We start from the raw sequence: 20,966 nt of genomic DNA on the forward strand, positions 1-20,966 counted from the left end.
ATTGGAAGACTTCACCATTTTGCCCTTTGTTTATATCAATGCACATTGAAATGAGTTACAAAAAATACACATACAATATAGGAATGGTCATATTAATTGTAGGGGTAAAATGGAAAAGAATTAATTAATTCTATCCTAATTTAATAAGTGCTCAAATAATATGAAAAAAATATTTTTAGTAAGATTCTCATCTAATATGGGACAGAGAGAGTAACAATATAACTTTATTAATGTTGGGCCCGGGCAGCGCCCGGGCTTTCTTTACTAGTATATATATAAAAGAAAATCAAGTCTCTTATTTCACGGTTGATATGGGAGTCAACACCTCTCGTACACTTAGTCCTACCAATTAGAGAGTGGATAATATAAATATCGAACCTCAACATTGTATAAGTAAAAAATTGAGATAAATCTAATTTCAATATCATGACAAGAAAATAAATCTTGATCTAATTTATTTAACCTCAAAAATTAGTTCATACTAGGATGCAAATTCATCTAAAACAATATGAAGAGATAAGTCCCCATCCTAATAAATGAGGTAAGAATTAACAACTTTTTTACTATTGAAAAGTAATGTAAATACAAAATAGGGATAAGGGTCTGACAAATACCTCAACTTTGGTTGGATTTGCTGTTGTGATACTAAACTTTCATAAGGACCTATTTACCTCCCTAAACTATTTAATATCGTATTTTTTACCCCTGAACTATTTAATAGTGTATTTTAAAGGTATATATGTGTCCACGTGGACACATTACTATTTATAATTTTGCATTATTTTTTATGTCCACGTAGGCAAATATATATGTTTAAAATACGGTATTAAATAGTCTAGGGAGGTAATAGGTCCTCATGAAAGTTTAGTATCGCAACAACAAATCCGACCAAAGTTAGGATATTTTTCAGACCTTTATCCCTACAAAATACGAGCAAATCTATATCATAATTTGTATTTATAATTGGGCAAAGTTATAATTATTGTTCGCCGTTCATTAATTATTAGGCCATACCTATTTAGAAAAAAAATATATATATAGCCGACACTTAGAAAAATAGACATATAAATATAAATGTATGCTTCATGCTTGACAACGAAATTGATTGTGTATAGAGTTGGTTCTAACAGATCTATCTTCTTTTTCTCCTTTCTACTAGGTCGGCTGGATCTCCCCTTGGGATCTACACTATTTATGTTACTTCCTCCGTTTCAAAATACTTTTTTTTTTTAAAAAAAAAAAAAAAAGTTCGGTGCACTAAAGTCTTCGTTATGCGCGAGATCCGAGACCAATTGTAGGCAATTTTACCAGAAGTTGCTTTAAAGGCTTGAATTCATGATCTCCTAGTCACGGTGACATTTAAAAAAAAAAAGTTCGGTGCACTAAAGTCTTCGTTATGCGCGAGATCCGAGACCAATTGTAGGCAATTTTACCAGAAGTTGCTTTAAAGGCTTGAATTCATGATCTCCTAGTCACGTGACATTTAAAAAAAAAAAAGTTCGGTGCACTAAAGTCTTCGTTATGCGCGAGATCCGAGACCGATTGTAGGCAATTTTACCAGAAGTTGCTTTAAAGGCTTGAATTCATGATCTCCTAGTCACGTGACAATAACTTTATAAGTTACTCCTAGGCTTTTTCGTTGATCATTTTTATTTGTCTATTTTGGACTTTGCACGATTCTTAAGAAATAATAATCGTATTATAGAAAGATAAATGGGAAATGAAATGTCAAGATCCAAAAGTAGAGGGGTCAAAGTAGTTTGTGAAGGAATAAAAAGACAGATCAAATCCTAGAGTAATTGTCAAACATACAGCTATAAACTAAGCTTTTGACATATGTTTGCAATTTGCAACACACTCCATGTTACTCTTGACGTGCGAACGCATAATAATGCCTTTTGGGTCTCATGACATGGTAAGAGATGCCACTTGCCAAATCAACGGAGATGATTCAGAATTTGAAGTTTATGAATTTTAGTCGATAATAAATTGTTATATATAAACGGAATATTTTACTTGCTAAACCTTGTTTGTCACCCGAAATTTGATAGTGTTATTGAAATATCGATAAATATGAATTCATTTTTTTAAGGTCTATTTAAGGAAAGCGTTTCTTAATAAATCTTTTTTATATCAAAATATTTAAAGTTGAGCTATTTTATTCATCCATCATAATCTTCACTGATTCTTACTAAACTTACCTACCAAGTACCAACTTAAAAAAATTAATCAAATCATAATCAAGTCAAAGAGTAGGTAACTTCTCTTCTATGATCAAAGTTAAAATTGACATCTACCAAACCTTGTTGTAGGTGAGTTAAAAAGGCAACTTAGTATGTCAAATAATAATTCCAATATTAAACAAACAAAATGTTGAAAGATATTGTGCAACAAATAAGACTTGTTTTTTTTAATAAGAGATTTCGATTTTGAATTTCGAAAATGAAATTATTTTTAACAAAAATAATTTTTCGAATGAACTCTACACAACGCGGTGAATTGAAAAAAAAAACTAATTCAACCATCGAGGCACAACTTACAACTCCATAATGCAAATTCTCACCAACCAACTTATTTTATAAAAAAAAATAAAAAAATTCACCAACTTCAACAAATATAAAAATTACAAAACCAGCTTAGTGGGAACATGTCACCCCACACGCAAACTACATATTTTATTTATAATTTATTGTAAATGTTATTTTTATTTCACAAACATTAATTTTCAAATGAAATAAGTAAATAATAATACGAGAAATATGCAAATAAAACACAAGAAAAAACTTTTGGGGTTATTCATACCTCAATTATGATAGTATTATTTTTATTCACACTACATGCGGACGAATAATTTCAGAACTATTTATTCCGAAATTTAACATTAAAATGATTTATTGACCCTTCTTCAAAACTCGTCAAGCAAAGTTTTTAAAAGAAAATTAGATTTAAATTTGAAAATAAAAAATTATGCTATTTTATCTAGTTGATTTAAATCAAATACATAATTTATATTATCATCATATATCTCAATTTTAATCTAATAAAAAAAATACATATACTAATAAAAATATATTTACTAAATAATTCCTTTATCATGAATGACAATATTATAAGATCACAATTATTAATTTTGAAAAAAAACTTGTTCTCTAATTAAACGACCACGACCCCAATTCCATGATAACCTACATCAAAATTTTAGTAGCTTATTTAGTTAGCTATCTGAGCTTTCACCTTGTTTTATTATAAAGATTCGATCCTCCCACGTTATAATTTATTCCTCCATTTCTCCTTCCTTTACCTCCAACTTTTAAATTATTATTTTTTCGTTTATTTTTACTTGTTCATTGAAATGATAAGCTACACTAAAATTTAGGAAACGATCTTGACCGTTAAATAATAAATGGTGGGTGGGGTCCCATAGAGATGGTAAATGCGTGTTAAATTTGGGTCCCACAGAGAAGGTACATGTGGGCCATAGGTTGGTTGGTGGTGTATGAAAGACGTGAGAAAAAAAAAAGCGAGTGAAGTCTACGCGCCTTCTCTTCAATTTCGCTGCTTATAAATACTGAACCAAAACATCTCCAAATTCGTCACACAGATCCAAATCTCTTCTAATTTCTTCCATCCGGAAAAAAATTCTTCAATTTTTCAAAGGTATGTTTCTCAAATTCATGACGGAATTTACTTGATTTTGTTGTTGATTTGATCTATTAAATATGTTATAAACCATTTTTAAAAAAAATTAAGATCTAGATCTTACCATTTCTACCGTAAATGTACTCATTAGGGCCTTCCATACTGTAAAAAAGTGTTTTTTTTTTGCAACATTTTCTGTTATGCAAGTGTTATGTGTTGTTTTTCAGAGGTATATATTCAAATTCATGGAGTAATTTACAGTTTTTTTTTTTTGTATTTGATTTGTTCTATTAGATCTGCTATGAATTTTGTTCGAGCATATTTTAGGAGCTAGATCTCAGTATTTCTACGCTGAATTTTTTTTATTATGTCAGCTTATACATGTTGATTGGTGTTGAAAAGTTTCAAATGTGGGTAAATTTGTGGTTTTCAAGCAGCAGCAATTTTTAATATGCAAGTGTTATGTGTGTAGGATCTAGATCTCAGTATCTATACTATGAATATTCTCGGGATGTCAGTTTATACATGTTATTTATTTCAAAAAGTGTCAAATGTGTGTAAATTAGTGGGTTTTTAGCAACATTTTTTAATATGCAATTGTTATGCGTTGTTATCAAAGGTGTGTTTTTAAAACCATGGAGGAATTTACTGTTTTTTTTTTCTGTATTAGATTTTTTGATTTTGTTGTTGTTTTGATCCATTAGATCTGTTATGAATCGTGTTTTGGGATTTAGATCTCAGCATTTCTACTGTGAATATTCTTATTTTGTGATTTCATACATGTTTATTCGTTTCGAAAAGCTCAAATGTATGTAAATTAGTGGTTGTCTTGCAACATTTTCCAATATGCTAACATGTTTCTTCCCCTTTTCACTATTAGATTTTGATTTTGTTCCTTTTTTTTGCTCCATTAGTTTCGTATTAGATCTGACATTGCTCTTCGTGTATTTTTTTTGTTGATTTAGGATCTAGATCTCAGCATTTCTACTGTAAATATTCTCATTTTGTTGTGTCATACACGTTGATTCGTTTCGAAAGCATATGCAAGTGTTGCGTGTTTACTCCTTTGGTTTGTGCTTAGATCTCTTTGTTTACTAGTGATATTAACTTTGATTGTTATGATATTTGTTCACATTGGTAAACTAGTAGTCAGATCTCATTGACAAATTATTATTTTTAAAGTGCGAGGAACTACATTTGATCAAAAGGCTTGTGTCCATCAATTTGGGTAGTTTAAGTGCTAATTTCAGTGTTATGGCAAATATAAAAATAACTTAAAATAAGTTAGAAAATGTTTGTCAAGGTTAAAAATATCTTGAAATTAGTTAAAAACCAAAAGTAGGCCTCCTCAAAAGTCATTTAAGTTTGACTTTTTATTTTCGACTTAAAAATTACTTTTTTTAAGCCAATCCAAACGGGCTCTAAGTGGGATAGTTTATTGGGAATATGATATGTGCATGTGTGGTGGTTTTATAGTATGATCTTGTTGGATAGTAGCTGACTTATAGTTGGATAATAGTTGCCGCATGTGTAGCACTGGCAGTTTTTCCTTGATTTACTCGTAAATTGACTATTTTAAGGTAGGTTTTAACATGTTGTCTTAAATTTGGTCAGAGCAGACATGGAAACTTTCTTGTTTACCTCAGAGTCAGTCAACGAAGGTCACCCCGACAAGCTCTGTGACCAGGTCTCAGATGCCATTCTTGATGCTTGCCTAGAGCAGGACCCTGAAAGCAAGGTCGCATGTGAAACCTGCACAAAGACAAACATGGTTATGGTCTTTGGAGAGATCACAACCAAGGCCAACGTAGACTACGAGAAGATTGTACGTGACACATGCAGAGAAATTGGATTCATCTCAGCAGATGTTGGTCTTGATGCTGACAACTGCAAGGTCCTTGTCAACATTGAACAGCAGAGCCCTGACATCGCCCAAGGAGTTCACGGTCATCTTACCAAGAAACCAGAAGATATTGGAGCTGGTGACCAAGGTCACATGTTTGGCTATGCCACAGATGAAACTCCAGAGCTCATGCCCCTTACCCATGTTTTGGCCACCAAGCTTGGTGCCAAGCTTACTGAAGTGAGGAAGAACAAAACCTGCCCATGGCTCAGGCCCGATGGCAAGACCCAAGTTACTGTTGAGTACAAGAACGACAATGGTGCCATGGTCCCTATTAGAGTTCACACTGTTCTCATCTCAACCCAGCATGACGAAACTGTCACCAACGACCAGATCGCCCAGGACTTGAAAGAGCATGTGATCAAGCCTGTGATCCCAGCTCAGTACCTTGATGAGAACACCATCTTCCACCTCAACCCATCAGGTCGCTTCGTCATTGGTGGTCCACATGGAGATGCTGGTCTTACTGGCAGGAAAATTATCATTGATACCTACGGAGGCTGGGGTGCTCACGGTGGAGGTGCCTTCTCAGGAAAGGATCCCACTAAGGTGGACAGGAGTGGTGCTTACATTGTTAGGCAGGCAGCAAAGAGTGTGGTTGCCTCAGGACTTGCTCGTCGCTGTATTGTGCAGGTTTCTTATGCTATCGGTGTGGCTGAACCACTTTCCGTGTTTGTTGACACTTACAAGACAGGAACAATTCCCGACAAGGATATTTTGGTTCTGATCAAGGAGAACTTTGACTTCAGGCCTGGAATGATGTCAATCAACCTTGATTTGTTGAGAGGAGGCAACTTCAGGTACCAGAAGACTGCAGCTTACGGTCACTTTGGACGTGATGACCCCGATTTCACCTGGGAGACTGTCAAGGTCCTCAAGCCAAAAGCTTGAGTGAGGTCTTGCATTACAATTTTTTGGCCAGTTAAATTTGTACTGGCCATTATTCTTGTCGCGGACCAATAAACAAGCTTCATCATATCATACATTGATATTGATATTGATATTTGTTTTCTAGGCTGCATTGGTGCTGGAAGAAGAGAACAAGCGTTTCCGTTCCGAGTCACTGAACATTTGTTATTTTCCTATTTCTTTCTTTACCTTTTCTGCAGTACCTTATTTCTAATTTGTAATGGTTATTGAGTAGCTGTGATTTAAGTTCTCCTTGTTTTATCCAATTTATATATGTTTTTATCATACAACTTCCTGTCTGATGAAATTTGTTTATTGTGATCATTTTATCATAATGAGAAATGCAAGTCAGTTTATCAATTGATTTGCTTTAATTTCTTTTTCTGTAAACATATTGTATGCAAAATACAATTCATGGTGCATGGTAAATCTAGAAATAGAGAAAAGACGTAAACTCATCACTGAAGTTATCTCAAATTTTTAAAAAGACACCTTAACTTTGTGAGTGTCCTATTTTTCCATCGGACAATTTAAGAGTGTTATAAATATCTCACTTTTCACCCAACCTCAATTGCAAGAAAAGAAGTGCAATCACGCACCAATTGTTGTTTGCCACGTATTAAATTCTTTTAATTTTTAATTTTCATTTTTTCCCTCTCTCTTCTTCAACCTTCATTACTCAAATCCTTTGTTCTTTGCTGTAAATCCTCCAAAAGTAGCAGTCATTGTCGCCTTCAACATAGCCTCCATGATGCTTCCCTGTTACCGCACTATTTCCGCCACTAAAAAAAAATCAATTCAACTCTCAAGTTACTAAAGCAAGGTAATGGAGTTCTATATTCAGACAAAAATAAGAATAAAAATGGAGTTTCATAGTACTCTCTAATCAATGGAGTTCACATTTATTTTTTATTTTAAAAAGAAAAAGGATAAAAGAAGAAAAAGAAACAAAGAAAAGCAAGAGACAAAAAAAAGTGATAAAAATGGATGAAGTAAATGAATCTTCTAAGTTGAATTCTATATAAAAAGAATCCAGAAAGCCTGATGGCTTTAAAGGATAGGGGAGATCTTTTTTTGGGTTAGTGCACGCCGACGAAGATGAAGAAAAGGTAATTGGGTTTTTGAATTTGGGTGAAGAAGATAATGGAAAAGAATGAATTCGTCAAAGAGAGAGCACCAACGTTGAGCTTGCTTTGGAAAAAAAGTTGAAATCGATTTTAGGGCTACCAACGACTCTTCTCTTTAAATTTGGGGAAGATGATGTAAATTAATTAAATAATTAATAATAAAAAAATAAAACGACACGTAGCACTTTATAGCTGGTTAATGGCAGTGAAAACACTGCCTCATGTGCGTGGTAACAACCCAGACGAGGAAATGGGTCAAAATGGCTCATTTACAAATATATTAAATAGTTTTGTCGGGTGATAGGACACTTCCAAAGTTAAGATGTCTTTATGCAAATACGAGACAACTTTATGTCTTTTCTCCTAGAAATATGATAAAAGTTTGGTCATGTCATACAAAAGTTTGGTATTGAAAGCATTCATCTACGAATGCAACCACAGACGGTCATGCAAGCGCTCATCTCCTCCACCAAACATCTCATCAACCCTCTCACCATCTCTGTAGAAATGAAAAGTTGGTGTGTACCGAATGTTCTGTGTGGTCTCTGGACATTCATCAATATCAGCGTATACGAAAGAGAGTTTTGGGAACTTTTTGCTCAGGTCCCAAAATGTAGGAAGGATCTGGTTGCAGACACGACACCTACAAATGCAAAACACAATGGTCATTGAATGTCAAAAACTTCCAAGTAGTTTCTTGATCATTTGATGTCTTTCAGAATTCACTCAATGCCACAGTATAATTTCCATATATTGGTTTGATGATTACAACGTTGAGATGCCCACCAAAATCATATAAGCAGACACAAAACTCACATCCCTAGTGTCTTAATTCCATCTACTATTTTAAAACTGAGAAGCGGCAAAACTTTTCTTCAAATAGTGGATTTCAGACAGCTGAAAGGATTATGCTCTACCGTAGAATCAAGTCGAGACATAAAAGTTAATCTCATTAGGGGAAAAACACAGATAGAGTCAAATGACAACAGTAAAACCATTCACCTTATTGATATCTACTTAGTTCACAGTTGAACATCCTGTAGAACTAGTAAACAATAGAAAGAAGACATCAAGAAGAATTAGAGCCATGGCCTCGTGCGCTAGCAACTAACAAATTGACAGAGGAAGACAAACTAATTTTATAAAGAGCTTTGAAACACAGGTGTTACATGTAGAACTTAAGAATTGACCACTAGATTTTTGCAACTTCGAACTCAAGACACGACGAAGACCAGGAGAGCTTCAACAAGATCTAGAGCCACAGCCTCACGTCTACTAGCAAATTACAAACTTGACAGAAAAAGATGAAATACTTTTAAACAGGTTTTGGAAACACAGCGTGGACAAAGACAAACACGTATTCACAGTAGACTTTTAACAAACTCATTTAAAGCAGTACCTTAAGCTCCTAACAACATTGAAGAACATTACACTTAAACTGCAGCCAAATTAGTCTTCAAAAAGCATATATAGGAGGTTCGAAAATTATGTGAAATCTATCGGACTCTCATTCGAGATCTTTAAGGACTTCCACCTCAAGGGTAGATTGGAAAGTCTAAGTGGTAAACCTTAAAAGTTTCCTTTCAGACTTGTAACTTTCATCAACTAGCACTAGTTTGATGAAACTGACCAACGATATTTGTTTTTCAGAAAAACTTTAGCTTGCATATCAATACAGGTACAGAAATAATGCTGGCCGTTCCTAAATTCATGTGCATTCATCTTCCTACTTCTGCAACTCACGGCTCATTCAGATTGGTATATTTTAACTCTATATCAAACTAGGGTAACAAAAGATGAAATGGGATCAAACACAGAAGCAAAAGCTCAAGGACTTCCAACCGAAATAAACTAGGCTAGAAATATGCGAAAAATCACAGTTGGATATAGGATTTAAGCTTTATGGGTTCAACTTTTAAGGTTCTTAGCATTGAACCTGTTATATATATAAAGTTATGGGCTCATACCTACTATTTGTTGCAATTTTAGTTGACTTTGACACATTAATTTATGTTCCATGTCAAAAGTTAAGGTTCAGATGAACCTGATATCAGAACCAATATTTATATCGAAATCTAAAGAGTACAGATAAGATAAAGACCAAATATAGAAGATTTTAGTGAACAATTGACTTACCAAGAAGCTCCATAATTGATTACAGCCTGCAAAACACAGTTAGCAAAAAGCTTTAATTCATCGTTATCTATGAATAGAAAAGCTTGTTTCTTTCAAAAATAAAAACAAATTGTAGAAACTCAAGCTAACCGGAGTTTTAGTTATTCTGATAGTGTGGAAAATGTCCTTGAGATTTTCATCACCAGTGGCTGTCATTAAGTTCCCCTGTTCCTTCACCGGAAGTTTTCCTCTCTCTGCTTTCTCACCCCCTTCACCCATTTTCACTTCTTCTTTTTCCCTAAATTATCATAATCCATTTCTTGTCTTGTTATAGAAAGAACAGTAGCAATGCTGCAAAATCTATATACTTGGAAGCAAATTGAATGCATTTCAAACAAATATTTCTCCAACAAAAGGCTATACAACCCATAAATAACAACATACTCAATGTAATCCTACAAGTGGGATCTAGGGAGGGTGATGTGTACGCAGTCGTACCCCTACCTTGTGAAAGTAAAAAGGTTGTTCCCGAAAGACCCTCAGCTCAACTAAAGCATATCAAAAATCAAGTAAAGCAAAGCAAATAAAGTAGCCATGCTGAAAACAATAAAGAAGAGAACAATAACAACAAATACTACGATCACTGAAGCAAAGGAAACAACAGGTAATACTACGATCGAATGAAAAAATCCTAGGAGAGCAATACTACTACTACAACAACAACATACCCAGAGTAGTCCCACAAGTGGTGTCTGAGGAGGGTAGAGTCCGCAAACTAAACCCATACCGCCCAGGTAGAGAGGTTGTTTCTGATAGACCCTCAGCTCAAGAGTAATAATAACAATACTACAACAACATACCCAATGTAGTCCCACCTAGAATGCGCGCTCACTGCATAGGTAGAGGGACTGTTTCCAATAGACCCTCGGCTCAAGAGTAATAATAATATCAATACTAATAGGCGGAAAATATTGTTAAACAATTCAGTCTAGTTGAAGTAATGTACCTTTAGGGTTGTTGTTGAATGATACTATACACAAAAAAAAAAAATGTTCAGTTGTTTGAGGCATATCGTCGAACACTTTTGCTGCATCAATGATATTCCTTTAATTTCTCAACTACTACAGTGTATTTTGTTCCTAGTGGCAATTCAGTTTGCTTCCATAGAAATTTTTTACAACAAATAACTACATACATGTATAAAATCCACCAAAATAACATGAGTAAATAGGAAAAAAATAATCATATACATAGTATTGAATCAAACATTTACATAGGCATTCCACAAAGAAGAGAGAAAAACTAACCAGAGTTCACCAAATCCACACAAAAAGGGACCAATTTGGAGATAAGAGGGGAAATGAAGTAATGCATTTTTATTTTTTTTAGTAAGAGATATTTATATACCAAAAAATATAAAATTGTCCCGGTCCAAAAATAGTACTTAATAATTTTTTTATATATTATTTTAATTTTAATGAAATAATTTATACTTACATAAATATTTAAAACTAAGTGCTAGGTACTTTTTTTTTAAAGGTAAAATGTCTTGAGTCAATGTTCGAGAAGTAACTCATGACATACTTCCAAGCAAAACTTAAATAGCTTTAAGCAAGAAGGTACACATAAATGCATAGGTAGATCTAAGAAACTCGATAATATAGCCGTGTAGGCTGTAACTCCGGAAGAAGGGGCGTCACCTCAAAGAATGGGGGTGGCAATGGCAAGACCTAAGCTATTGTTTATAAGAAATATAAATCTCCATAAAATTATAAAATCACGTATCGCGGGTGACACTTTTGTATAAATAAAAAGGTTAAAGAAATTGGTTACCTGATAATAAAAGAGCCGAGGTCCGATGAATAGCAATCATAACTGTCCTAATATAGTAAAATTCCTTGTCGGATAAATTTTGACTTAACCACAATTTTCACTCGAACAAAAATTCATGAAGATTCCAAGTTTATTATACATGTTATATAGTGTATTAAAAGTGACAAAGTAGTTTGTTAATTAGGTAGGAGTCCTCCAAGTTTTAAATATTAGGTAGAAGTGACAAATATATAATTAATATTAATGAAATTAAAAAATCTTTTCACAACAGCCCCAAACATACTTTTATCCCATATTTTTTACCTCAAAATACCTAAAATTTCACTAAAATATATGAGAAGAAAAAAGGCGGTACTTTTTTCTCACCTGCAGCCCTGATAATAAAAGAGCCGAGGTCCGATGAATAGCAATCATAACTGTCCTAATATAGTAAAATTCCTTGTCGGATAAATTTTGACTTAACCACAATTTTCACTCGAACAAAAATTCATGAAGATTCCAAGTTTATTATACATGTTATATAGTGTATTAAAAGTGACAAAGTAGTTTGTTAATTAGGTAGGAGTCCTCCAAGTTTTAAATATTAGGTAGAAGTGACAAATATATAATTAATATTAATGAAATTAAAAAATCTTTTCACAACAGCCCCAAACATACTTTTATCCCATATTTTTTACCTCAAAATACCTAAAATTTTACTAAAATATATGAGAAGTCCCTTTTTTTTAATTGGAGACTTGTGAGGCATTCTTACCTCATTTTTCCTGCATAACAAATAACACAATTATAATTTTTCACAAATGAACCTTTTGTGTCCCTCTAGTTCCGCCCCGCCATGTGTTCATCCACCATTAGAAAACTTCTAAAACTAGCTACCAATCCACACCTTTTTCTTATACAAAACTGTACAAATATGAAACATCTCAAGAAATTTCATGGCCATTTCATCACAAATGGCCTTTCAAATGACACCCTTTTCCTCAGTGCTGTTCTTTCCTTTACAGCACTTTCTCCTACTGGAAATTTAGCATATGCCCACTTGGTTTTTAACCAAATTGATTTACCCAATACTTTCATGTTCAATACTATGATTAGAGGTTATGGTTCTAGCTCTAATCCAAGTGAAGTAATGAGTTTTTACGTCAAAATGTTGCGATATGGTTTTTTCCCTAATCATTATACTTACCCTTTTGTGATTAAAGCAGTGTGCAGGACTCAAAATTACATTCTTGGTGAAGCATTGCATTGTTCTGTGATAAAATTTGGGCATGTTTTGGACCTTCATATAGCAAATTCACTTTTACATATGTATGCAAAGTTTGGGTTTTTCGTCGAGATCATGTACCTGTTTGATGAAATGCCTGAACCAGATGTAGTTTCTTGGAATGTGGTTATTGATGATTTTGTTAAAAATGGTTGTTTTGATGAGGTTTTGGCTGCGGTTAACGAAATGTGTTGGAACGGGGTTGAGCCTAACGCGGTTACACTTCTTGGACTTGTTTCGTGTTCTTTGAAAATGGGGGATTTTGGTTTAGGTAAGTTGATACATTTGTATATTATGAAAAGAGGAATACATATGAGTGAAAATCTTGGTAATGGGTTGATTGATATGTATGCTAAGTTTGGAGATATGGAGTCAGCTGAGAAGTTGTTCGATAGGATGCAAATGAAGACGGTTTTCTCATGGACTTCACTTCTTGATGGTTTTATACAAAAGGGTGAACTAGAAAGAGCTGGTGTTGTTTTTAGTCAGATGCCTAAGGATACTACTGCTTGGAATGTCATGCTTAGTGGGTATTCTGAGGCAGGTGATATGAGTTCAGCAGAGACTATCTTTCGAGCAATGCCAGATAGAGATTTAGTCTCATGGAACACTATGATTCTTGGTTATACTCAGAACAAGATGTATATGAAGTCCTTAGAGTTGCTAAGAGATATGTTCAGGTTTGGATTGAAACCTGATCGGATAACGTTAGTTGGGTTGTTCTCAGTTTGTGGATATGCAGGTGTACTGCATATCGGTGAAGCCATCCACTCTTTCATGGAAAAACAGAACATAAAGGAGGAAGAAGTTGAGGTAGCTTTGTTGGATATGTATAGCAAGTGTGGCGATCCTGAGAAAGCTCTTACAGTATTTTACACGATACGGAGAAAAAAATCAGTGTTGGCTTGGACTAACATGATCGTTGGACTAGCAATGAATGGTCTTGCAAATGAAGCTCTTATGTTGTTCCATCAAATGTGTGATGAGGGAACAAGTCCTAATGAGATAACATATTTAGGTGTTTTATGTGCTTGCAGCTATGCAGGATTAGTTAAAGAAGGCAAATGGCTGTTCAATGCTATGAGTAAAGTACATGGCATTACACCAAGATCTGAGCACTATGGTTGTATGGTTGATCTTCTCGGTCGGGCGGGTTTGCTTGAAGAAGCAGAGATGTTTATTCAAGATATGCCTGAAAAAGCTGATGCTGGCATCTGGGGTGCCTTGCTAGGGGCTTGTAGGATGCATGGTGAGGTTCAAATGGGTGAAAGGATAGCCAAGATTGTGACTCAAATGGACCCGTATCACTCGGGGCGTTACATTCTTCTCTCCAACATTTATGCTGCAGAAAACAGATGGTTTGATGCTGAAAAAGTAAGGAAGAAGATGAAAACTGAAGGTATACACAAAACACCAGGATTCAGTTTGGTTGAAATGAAAGGTGAAATGCACCAATTCATAGTAGCATGAGGTGCTTCAGAACTCAGAAAGGGCTAAGAAAGTGTGAGTGATAGTAACATAAAGTAATCAAGTAAATTGCAGATGATAAACTACTAGTACAGAATATAAGAGTCTGTGCAACAGAAAGGCTGTTTGATCCCAGAGGTACATATAAGAATTGTGTCTTAAACTGTATGAAATACTAAATATTTGTATCAAGAGTTGCAATTGAGCTGAAATTGAAGCTACTCCAATTTTCTTTGATCTTTTTCTTCTCGAGCATCGTTCTCCTTCATTGTACCTTTAATCTAGTTTTTGGCACTAGTAAGTCCAAAATTTAGAGGCCTATGCAAGCCAAGAGCAACAACCAGGGCAACGAGGATGGTCACTTGATTTTGGAGAATGCACCAGGGTGAAATTTTTGGCACAATGACTGAGAAGCAGCTTCTATTCTTGATAGATCCTACAGCAACACAACAAATTCATTCAACTTGATAAAAGAACATGCTTCAAAACCATGTGACATCTTCTGCAAGAGGTTATTTACCTTCCCTTCAAATGTAATTATAAGAGGGCCTTCTCTTGATTCGCGATAACCTCCTTCATATCCAAGAAAACAGGAAAAGTTGTTACAACAGGAAGGAGAGAAAAGGTTGGATGGGCAGCAGGGAAAACAATTAATTTACCAATGTAAAGATCAGGAAACTGAGCACAAAGCTTTGACAGAGGTTGAGCAACCTCAACCTGCAATAGGACAAAGTACGAAAAGAGTAAATAACCATTTGTACTGACATTATATTATAAGTGAAACTTAAAACTAAAAGAAGTGAGGACGAGAAAAGAAAAACCCAATACAGTGATTAATCATAATGACTCACTCAAAATGAAGAAAAGGAAACAACGGAATAAATGAACTGCACCCAACTATTCTAGAAGGTTATCCAGGAAGTAAAATACAAGAAATAATATTGATGAGCGAATAGTTATATTGTTACCACAGGTATCTGATGATGATTGCATGGAACCCAAATATAGAGCAGGTTCCATTACATCTATTTAATTATTTTTGAGAAAGGTAAACTGGTTCCATTACATCTATTTATTTGTGTAGAATGTTAGCAGCACAAAGGTAAAGTGAAAGTTAAGCAGGCACACATTTTCTGTTTATAGCACACACCCCCACCCCACCCCAACCCCAAATGGATGTATCCAGGTGACTGTTACAATAAGCAAAGATCTGCAAGTGCTTTCCATGATCAAATAATATTCTCTAAGCCTTTATAAATGCATTAAACTTTTAATTCGGATTAATCTTTCTGGGAAAGCTGTTTTTTTTCAGTTACCAACCTCCAAATGCTTTACATACATGGTAATATTAGTTCTACATAGGTACATGAGACAGATGGTATCAGATTGCCCAACACAAAATATTCTCTTATATCTACGATATCATTAGATCATCCAGGTCCTGGACACAAAATTTTGCAGCTCCACACCTTCTCATTGTTTCTGCAGCTCCTTGTCCTGACCTATTTGTCATGAGTTTTATGAAACTTCCGATGTAAACCTTTTGAAATATCTTAAATCAGAGGATATTATCCAGGTTCATGTGAGAGATAAAAAGGTTATCCTTGTATGCACACATTAGAAGTATGTGGGAGAAGGATCTGAAGTTCACTGCAATGTGGTGCCTTTTTCTGATGTGAGAAGTCATTTCTAATTCCTTTAGTTCATTTAGCAAGAGAATACTAAATGAATACAACTGTGTGAGGAACTGAAGATTATTTACCTGATTTATCAATAATTTTTCTTCACTTCTTGCTTTACAAGATAGAGAAGCTTTTGGGATTTGAGATTTAAAAAGAACTTACAAAATTGGGAGGTGCTAGGTTTCCAAAGTCTCATTAATTTACTCCACAAACGAAGTACAACACAGGATAGACAAGATGTATGGAGGTGAGGTTGTGGAGGTAGTCGCCTTTCCATATAGATAGATTTATATACCAAAGGTAACAAGAAAGGAATGTTTCTACACTTAATTAGCAGCAAGAGGCATGATCTTGATGGCTAAGAATCTCAGGAAGGGAAAGTTACTTATGTAAATTGGTGTTTAAGTACATGGGTTTGGGCGAAGATGTCAGCTATGGGCCACCTCCTCATTCATTGTCCAACAGCATCGAGACTATGGTGGGGAATCCTAGATGGTTTGGTATATTTTCACCGAGCTAAGCACGGTGAAAGAGGTAATGTTCAGCTGGAATTATGGTCGAAGGAGAAGAAAAAGAAAAGCATGCAAGCTTGTACCGAAGAAATAGGAGTGCTTTGAGGCATAGAAATGATTTTTGCTCAGTTGAGGAGTAAGTCTTTTTTCTTGAAACCTGTAACAGTAGTTAAGTAGTTTTATCTCTAATCTCTTTCTGGTGCACCATAAGGTTCCTTTATGTACAGAAGATTCAATGTTGTTTGTAGAAAATCATCTCTTTTGTAGGTTTTTTATTTTGCTATACTGCTTGTATACGGGCATGATTTGTTGCCCAAAAATTTATTACTTAATCAAAAGAATATAGGTAACTGGAGATTTGTACACTCTTCATGAAGAAAAACTGACATGAAAACTTCAATTTGCTTTTCAGAACTAGGACCTCAGAGATAAATCTAAAATTTGTCAGGAATAACTATCAACTTCTCAGGAAACCTTAAACACCATCATTCTCCAAACCACCAAGAGAAGAGTCCCCATAAAAAGGGCCAGAAGTCCTCTGGATCACTCTGGGATGCCATCAAACACCTTTTCCTAACAAGGATACTGTGGAAGAAACAAAACTTGGAAAGGCACTTACTACTTACTAGTGCATGCTGAAAAAGGATTCACGAATACTAATGATATATCCAATGAAATGACTCTTCTAGTTCACAATATCACACATCAACAAGGAAAGTTAAAAAAGAAGCAAAAAGAGAATCTAAGAAAGGGTTCCTGAGAACTCACGTCAGAAAGAGTTGTTGCAAAGCATTTTGATACAAATGGATCCATCTGCTCCAGGATGCCATTAGATTTTGCCAATTCAATCAGACAATCCCATTGCCGATCCAGCTCTACAGCATTTGTTGCAGTGAGAATAATCACATTATGGCACTTGATCTACAAAGGTAATGCACATGGTCATAAACTTTCTACATTGTAAGTATCTTTAACAAATAGGTAAAGAGGCATCATCAGGAATATAACAAGGACATAAAACAGCCCCATGTAATTAAAAGATTAGAGAGGGGGGGAAAGCAAAGGAGGAGGAAATCGAGGCAAAGACAAGGTAGGTTCACTATCAGTGATCAGCTTTTTCGTATTTGTAAACCACATTGACAACTTTGAATAAGCCAACAAAACTATTAGTGCTACATAAGAACATTCATCTACCTGTCATAAATAGTGATCCGATTTCTTCACTTCTTAAAACATTAGGGTTTCCTATTTTCTTTTTCTTTAATAAAATCCAACTATTTTCTAACAACTTCAAAGGAAAATGAGTAGCATAGGAGAAGGAAACCTACAATCCAGCAGCACCACTACAAATATCTAGAATGGAAAGGTTGCAACAGTAACAAAACTATGCCTCAATTCCAAAATAGTTTATATGATCACCCACGTCCATTCTGCTCTATTTGAGCCTTCATCTATATGAATCATCCATATCTATATTTGGCTCTATTTGAAGCTTTTTTCATTCAAACACTCAAAAATTTGACTTAAAGATGAATTAGGTATTCTCTAAAACTAAGGGTTCTCTTATTCTCATACTTATTATTACACTAACATACAAATCTTTAAATATCACTGACAAATGCCAGACTTAAGGTAAATGAAACAACACGGCTAAGTAATGGATTCATACTGCTTTATATGAATCCAATACTGTGTACTTTCTTTGCTACATTCACATGAAATCCAAAAATGTAGAAATTTTGAGAAAATCTGTCCACCTCATTCCTGCTAATAAATGCAATCATCACATTGTAACATGAACTAATGAGTACATTTAAGATCTGCATATGACATGGACAAACCATCTCAGGCGATCTTCTATCATTTTATTTTGTGTGCTACTTGAATCCTCTCATGATGTGATATGTTCTCATACTGTCTAATTTTGGCTGTAGTCACAGTCCATCTTAAAACTGAATATCTATGACACTCATTTTTGGGTTACATTATACCTTTTAGGCCCAAAACTCATTCTCATGTAACATTGTTGGTTTCTCAACAGTTCTATAGAACTTGTCTTTCCCTTTACTAGGTATCGATCCTATTTATTTTTATGTGTTACAACTTACAACTCTATCTAGTATCCATGGTCTAGAATTAAAACATTTATGCACAAAAATGCCAAAGAATAATATGCATAGAAAAATTTAATTGACAAAGTAGTGATGAAATCTTTTCATCAAGAGAAATTAAATAAATTTTAGAGCTCATTGGTTGAAGTAATAGACTTCAGGATATACTCAATGCACACAGACTGTAGGATTTGAAAGAAACATCTAAGAAAAAATTGTCAACTTATTGAAAAGTTACCAAACCTTCATATTTTTTAAATTCAAACAGAAAAATATAAACACAATGTGCTAAAATAGAATGTCACAGCCCAGGCCCAACTACCAAGGTGTTGTCCCCTTTGACATGACTCTTTTAGGCCACCTCAAGGCATTTGAACCTTACGGTTTTGCCCCTTGGGCTTTAACTCGAAAATCACCCCGACAATCAAATCCTGAACTCACCTCTATATGGCCCCTAATTTTCACCTCCCATTTCAATGTGAGAATTGCCTCAAGGTAAGTGTCACACCATACCCTCTTTTGAGTTCAACTATACCAACAGTCTGTGGTACTCCCTCCTTAAGGGCTCAACGTCCTTGCTTAGGTATGCACACTACCATACTAGGGGAGGTACCAACTCTGATACCAACTGTCACAATCCATGCCCATCTGTCTAGGTATTGTCTTGTCTGCTTTGGTCTGATAACTCTAAACCCCTCAAGACATTTGGGCCTTCAAGATTTTGACCCTTTGAGCTTTAATCCAAAAGGTGCCTCGAAAAACTAAATCCTGAATTGACCCTTTTAGATGTATTACGGTAAAGTATATTATTAACAATGGGGGAATCCCTGTATACAAGTGGTATACCAGAAAAAGAGGACCTACACCTATGGTTCTCAACAAAAGAGATGATTCAATCCTCTATATCAATAAGGACCTCATAAGTACACCAAAAGAAACTAGACACAATAGACTACTTCGCAATTTTACAAAAAATTGTTCCAGCACTTCAGCGGTTCAGCCCTCTTATTTCTCTCATTCCAAATAACCCACATTATTGCTGAAGGGGCCACTCTCCATGTCCTTGGACTTCTCTTCCCCCTCCAGTGAGTCCAACTTCGCAACACCTCCTTCAATGTGCCCGTCATCACCCATTGCTTTCCAAACACATTAAAAACCACCCACCATAACCGATTTTCCACTTTACAAAGCAACAATAGATGGTCTACATCTTCACCGGAGTTTTTGCACATAAAACACTAATTGACACCAATGATCCTCCTCTTTCTCAAATTTTCTGCTGTCAAGATCACATCCCTTGTTGCTAACAATGCAAAAAAACACCTTTCTTGATACTCTAGGTCCTAGGAATCCAAATTGCATCCAATTCCAATCATCCAATGTGAATTTGCCTAAGGCAAGTGTCATCGCATACCTTTTTCCGAATACAATCGACAATGGTCTGTGGATTATTACATAGAAATTCTTGTGAAATAGATTTAGAAATTAATCATGACCATAAAAACCCTTGGTGACAAAAGAAGAATCTTTAGGAGATATATATTCAGATAATGACTTCAATGGACAAGCAAAAATATACTTGGTAGGCAAACCAAACTAGTCCCAACTCCCACTCCCTCTCCTCCCAACAGCAAACAAGAAAGGAAAGTGGAATTTTAGGTGTATGCCTATTCAGATGTATAGGGTCATACTTAAAAACATCGCTGGCCAAACCTTGTCGACAAGAGGAAGAATCTTTAGAAAATTTATATTTTAGATAATGACAGAAATGACACAAGCAAAAATTATGTTTGTGGGTAGAATCAAACAAGTCTCAAGCCCCCTCTTGCGGACAGAAAAAAAAATAAAAAAAGAAGAGGAAAGCTGAAGAATTATATCTTTGTGCCTAGTCGGATGTAATAGTGTCAAAATTTAAAAACATCATTGGTTGGATGTAAGAGTACTTTTTTTTTTTTTTTTGATTTGCCCCGGGTGTCCGAGTCTCTTTGAGCCCCGACTAATCCCGGGGGTGCACAGGCCCTCGGCAAGGAGTTTCCCGCAAGTGCACCACGGTTAATTCAGGTTTTACCCAGTCCGATGGCCCTCAGAAATTGTTTGCACCCAGTGGGTTTCGAACTTGAGACCTTGAAAGGGAGCAAACCCCAAGGCTCAAGTCAATTGCCAGCAGGCCAACCCCTGAGGGTTATGTAAGAGTACTTTTATCAAGACAAGATGATTAACGACGAAAAGAACTAAACCAACAACAACAACATACCCAATGGAATCCCACAAAGTGGGGTCTAGGGAGGGTAGAGTATACGCAGACCTTATGTAACACCCTAGAAAATTTTTGAACTAAGACTCGAACCCTTATTTGTAGTGAGTGAGATTTTTACCGAGGAATTAAAATTTCTTAAGTGTTAAG

General features: G+C 35.1%; 4 protein-coding genes across 8 annotated transcripts in view; 2 read left to right on the forward strand and 2 right to left on the reverse strand.

Annotated features, from left to right (window-relative positions):
- Positions 1-3,552: 3,552 nt before the first annotated feature.
- On the forward strand, positions 3,553-6,837 carry LOC102578902 (S-adenosylmethionine synthase 2). Of its 3 annotated transcripts, none has more exons than XM_006354311.1 (2): positions 3,553-3,657; positions 5,254-6,741. In XM_006354311.1, the coding sequence occupies exon 2, from the start codon at positions 5,261-5,263 to the stop codon at positions 6,431-6,433; it is 1,173 nt and encodes a 390-aa protein (XP_006354373.1). In that variant the 5' UTR covers positions 3,553-3,657; positions 5,254-5,260; the 3' UTR covers positions 6,434-6,741.
- Positions 6,838-7,738: 901 nt separating this feature from the next.
- On the reverse strand, positions 7,739-11,098 carry LOC102579451 (thioredoxin-like 3-3). 2 transcript variants are annotated; one of them, XM_015311832.1, is made up of 5 exons: positions 11,001-11,086; positions 10,700-10,723; positions 9,844-9,991; positions 9,715-9,740; positions 7,739-8,221 (listed from the first exon to the last, which is right to left on the reverse strand). In XM_015311832.1, the coding sequence occupies exons 3-5, from the start codon at positions 9,970-9,972 to the stop codon at positions 8,002-8,004; spliced, it is 375 nt and encodes a 124-aa protein (XP_015167318.1). In that variant the 5' UTR covers positions 9,973-9,991; positions 10,700-10,723; positions 11,001-11,086; the 3' UTR covers positions 7,739-8,001. The 2 variants fall into 2 exon arrangements, with proteins under 2 accessions (XP_015167318.1, XP_006354375.1); XM_006354313.2 differs by lacking the exon at positions 10,700-10,723 and having other exon boundaries at positions 11,001-11,098.
- Positions 11,099-12,439: 1,341 nt separating this feature from the next.
- LOC102580310 (pentatricopeptide repeat-containing protein At2g29760, chloroplastic-like) lies at positions 12,440-14,260 on the forward strand. Its single transcript, XM_006354316.2, has one exon. It carries the CDS (start codon positions 12,440-12,442, stop codon positions 14,258-14,260), a length of 1,821 nt encoding a protein of 606 aa, XP_006354378.2.
- Positions 14,261-14,309: 49 nt separating this feature from the next.
- The window catches only part of LOC102579774 (probable FAD synthase), a 21,415-nt gene continuing 14,758 nt past the window's right edge, over positions 14,310-20,966 (reverse strand). For both annotated transcript variants that reach the window (XM_006354314.2, XM_006354315.2), the window contains exons 14-17: positions 17,220-17,372; positions 14,917-14,974; positions 14,778-14,830; positions 14,310-14,693 (exon numbers count right to left, since the gene is read on the reverse strand). In XM_006354314.2, coding sequence (XP_006354376.1) covers positions 14,616-14,693; positions 14,778-14,830; positions 14,917-14,974; positions 17,220-17,372 — 342 coding nt within the window. In that variant the 3' untranslated portion in view covers positions 14,310-14,615. The remainder of the gene's footprint in view (positions 14,694-14,777; positions 14,831-14,916; positions 14,975-17,219; positions 17,373-20,966) is intronic.

This window comes from Solanum tuberosum, unplaced genomic scaffold (genome assembly GCF_000226075.1).
Source record: "Solanum tuberosum cultivar DM 1-3 516 R44 unplaced genomic scaffold, SolTub_3.0 scf00177, whole genome shotgun sequence".
NCBI lineage: Eukaryota > Viridiplantae > Streptophyta > Magnoliopsida > Solanales > Solanaceae > Solanum > Solanum tuberosum.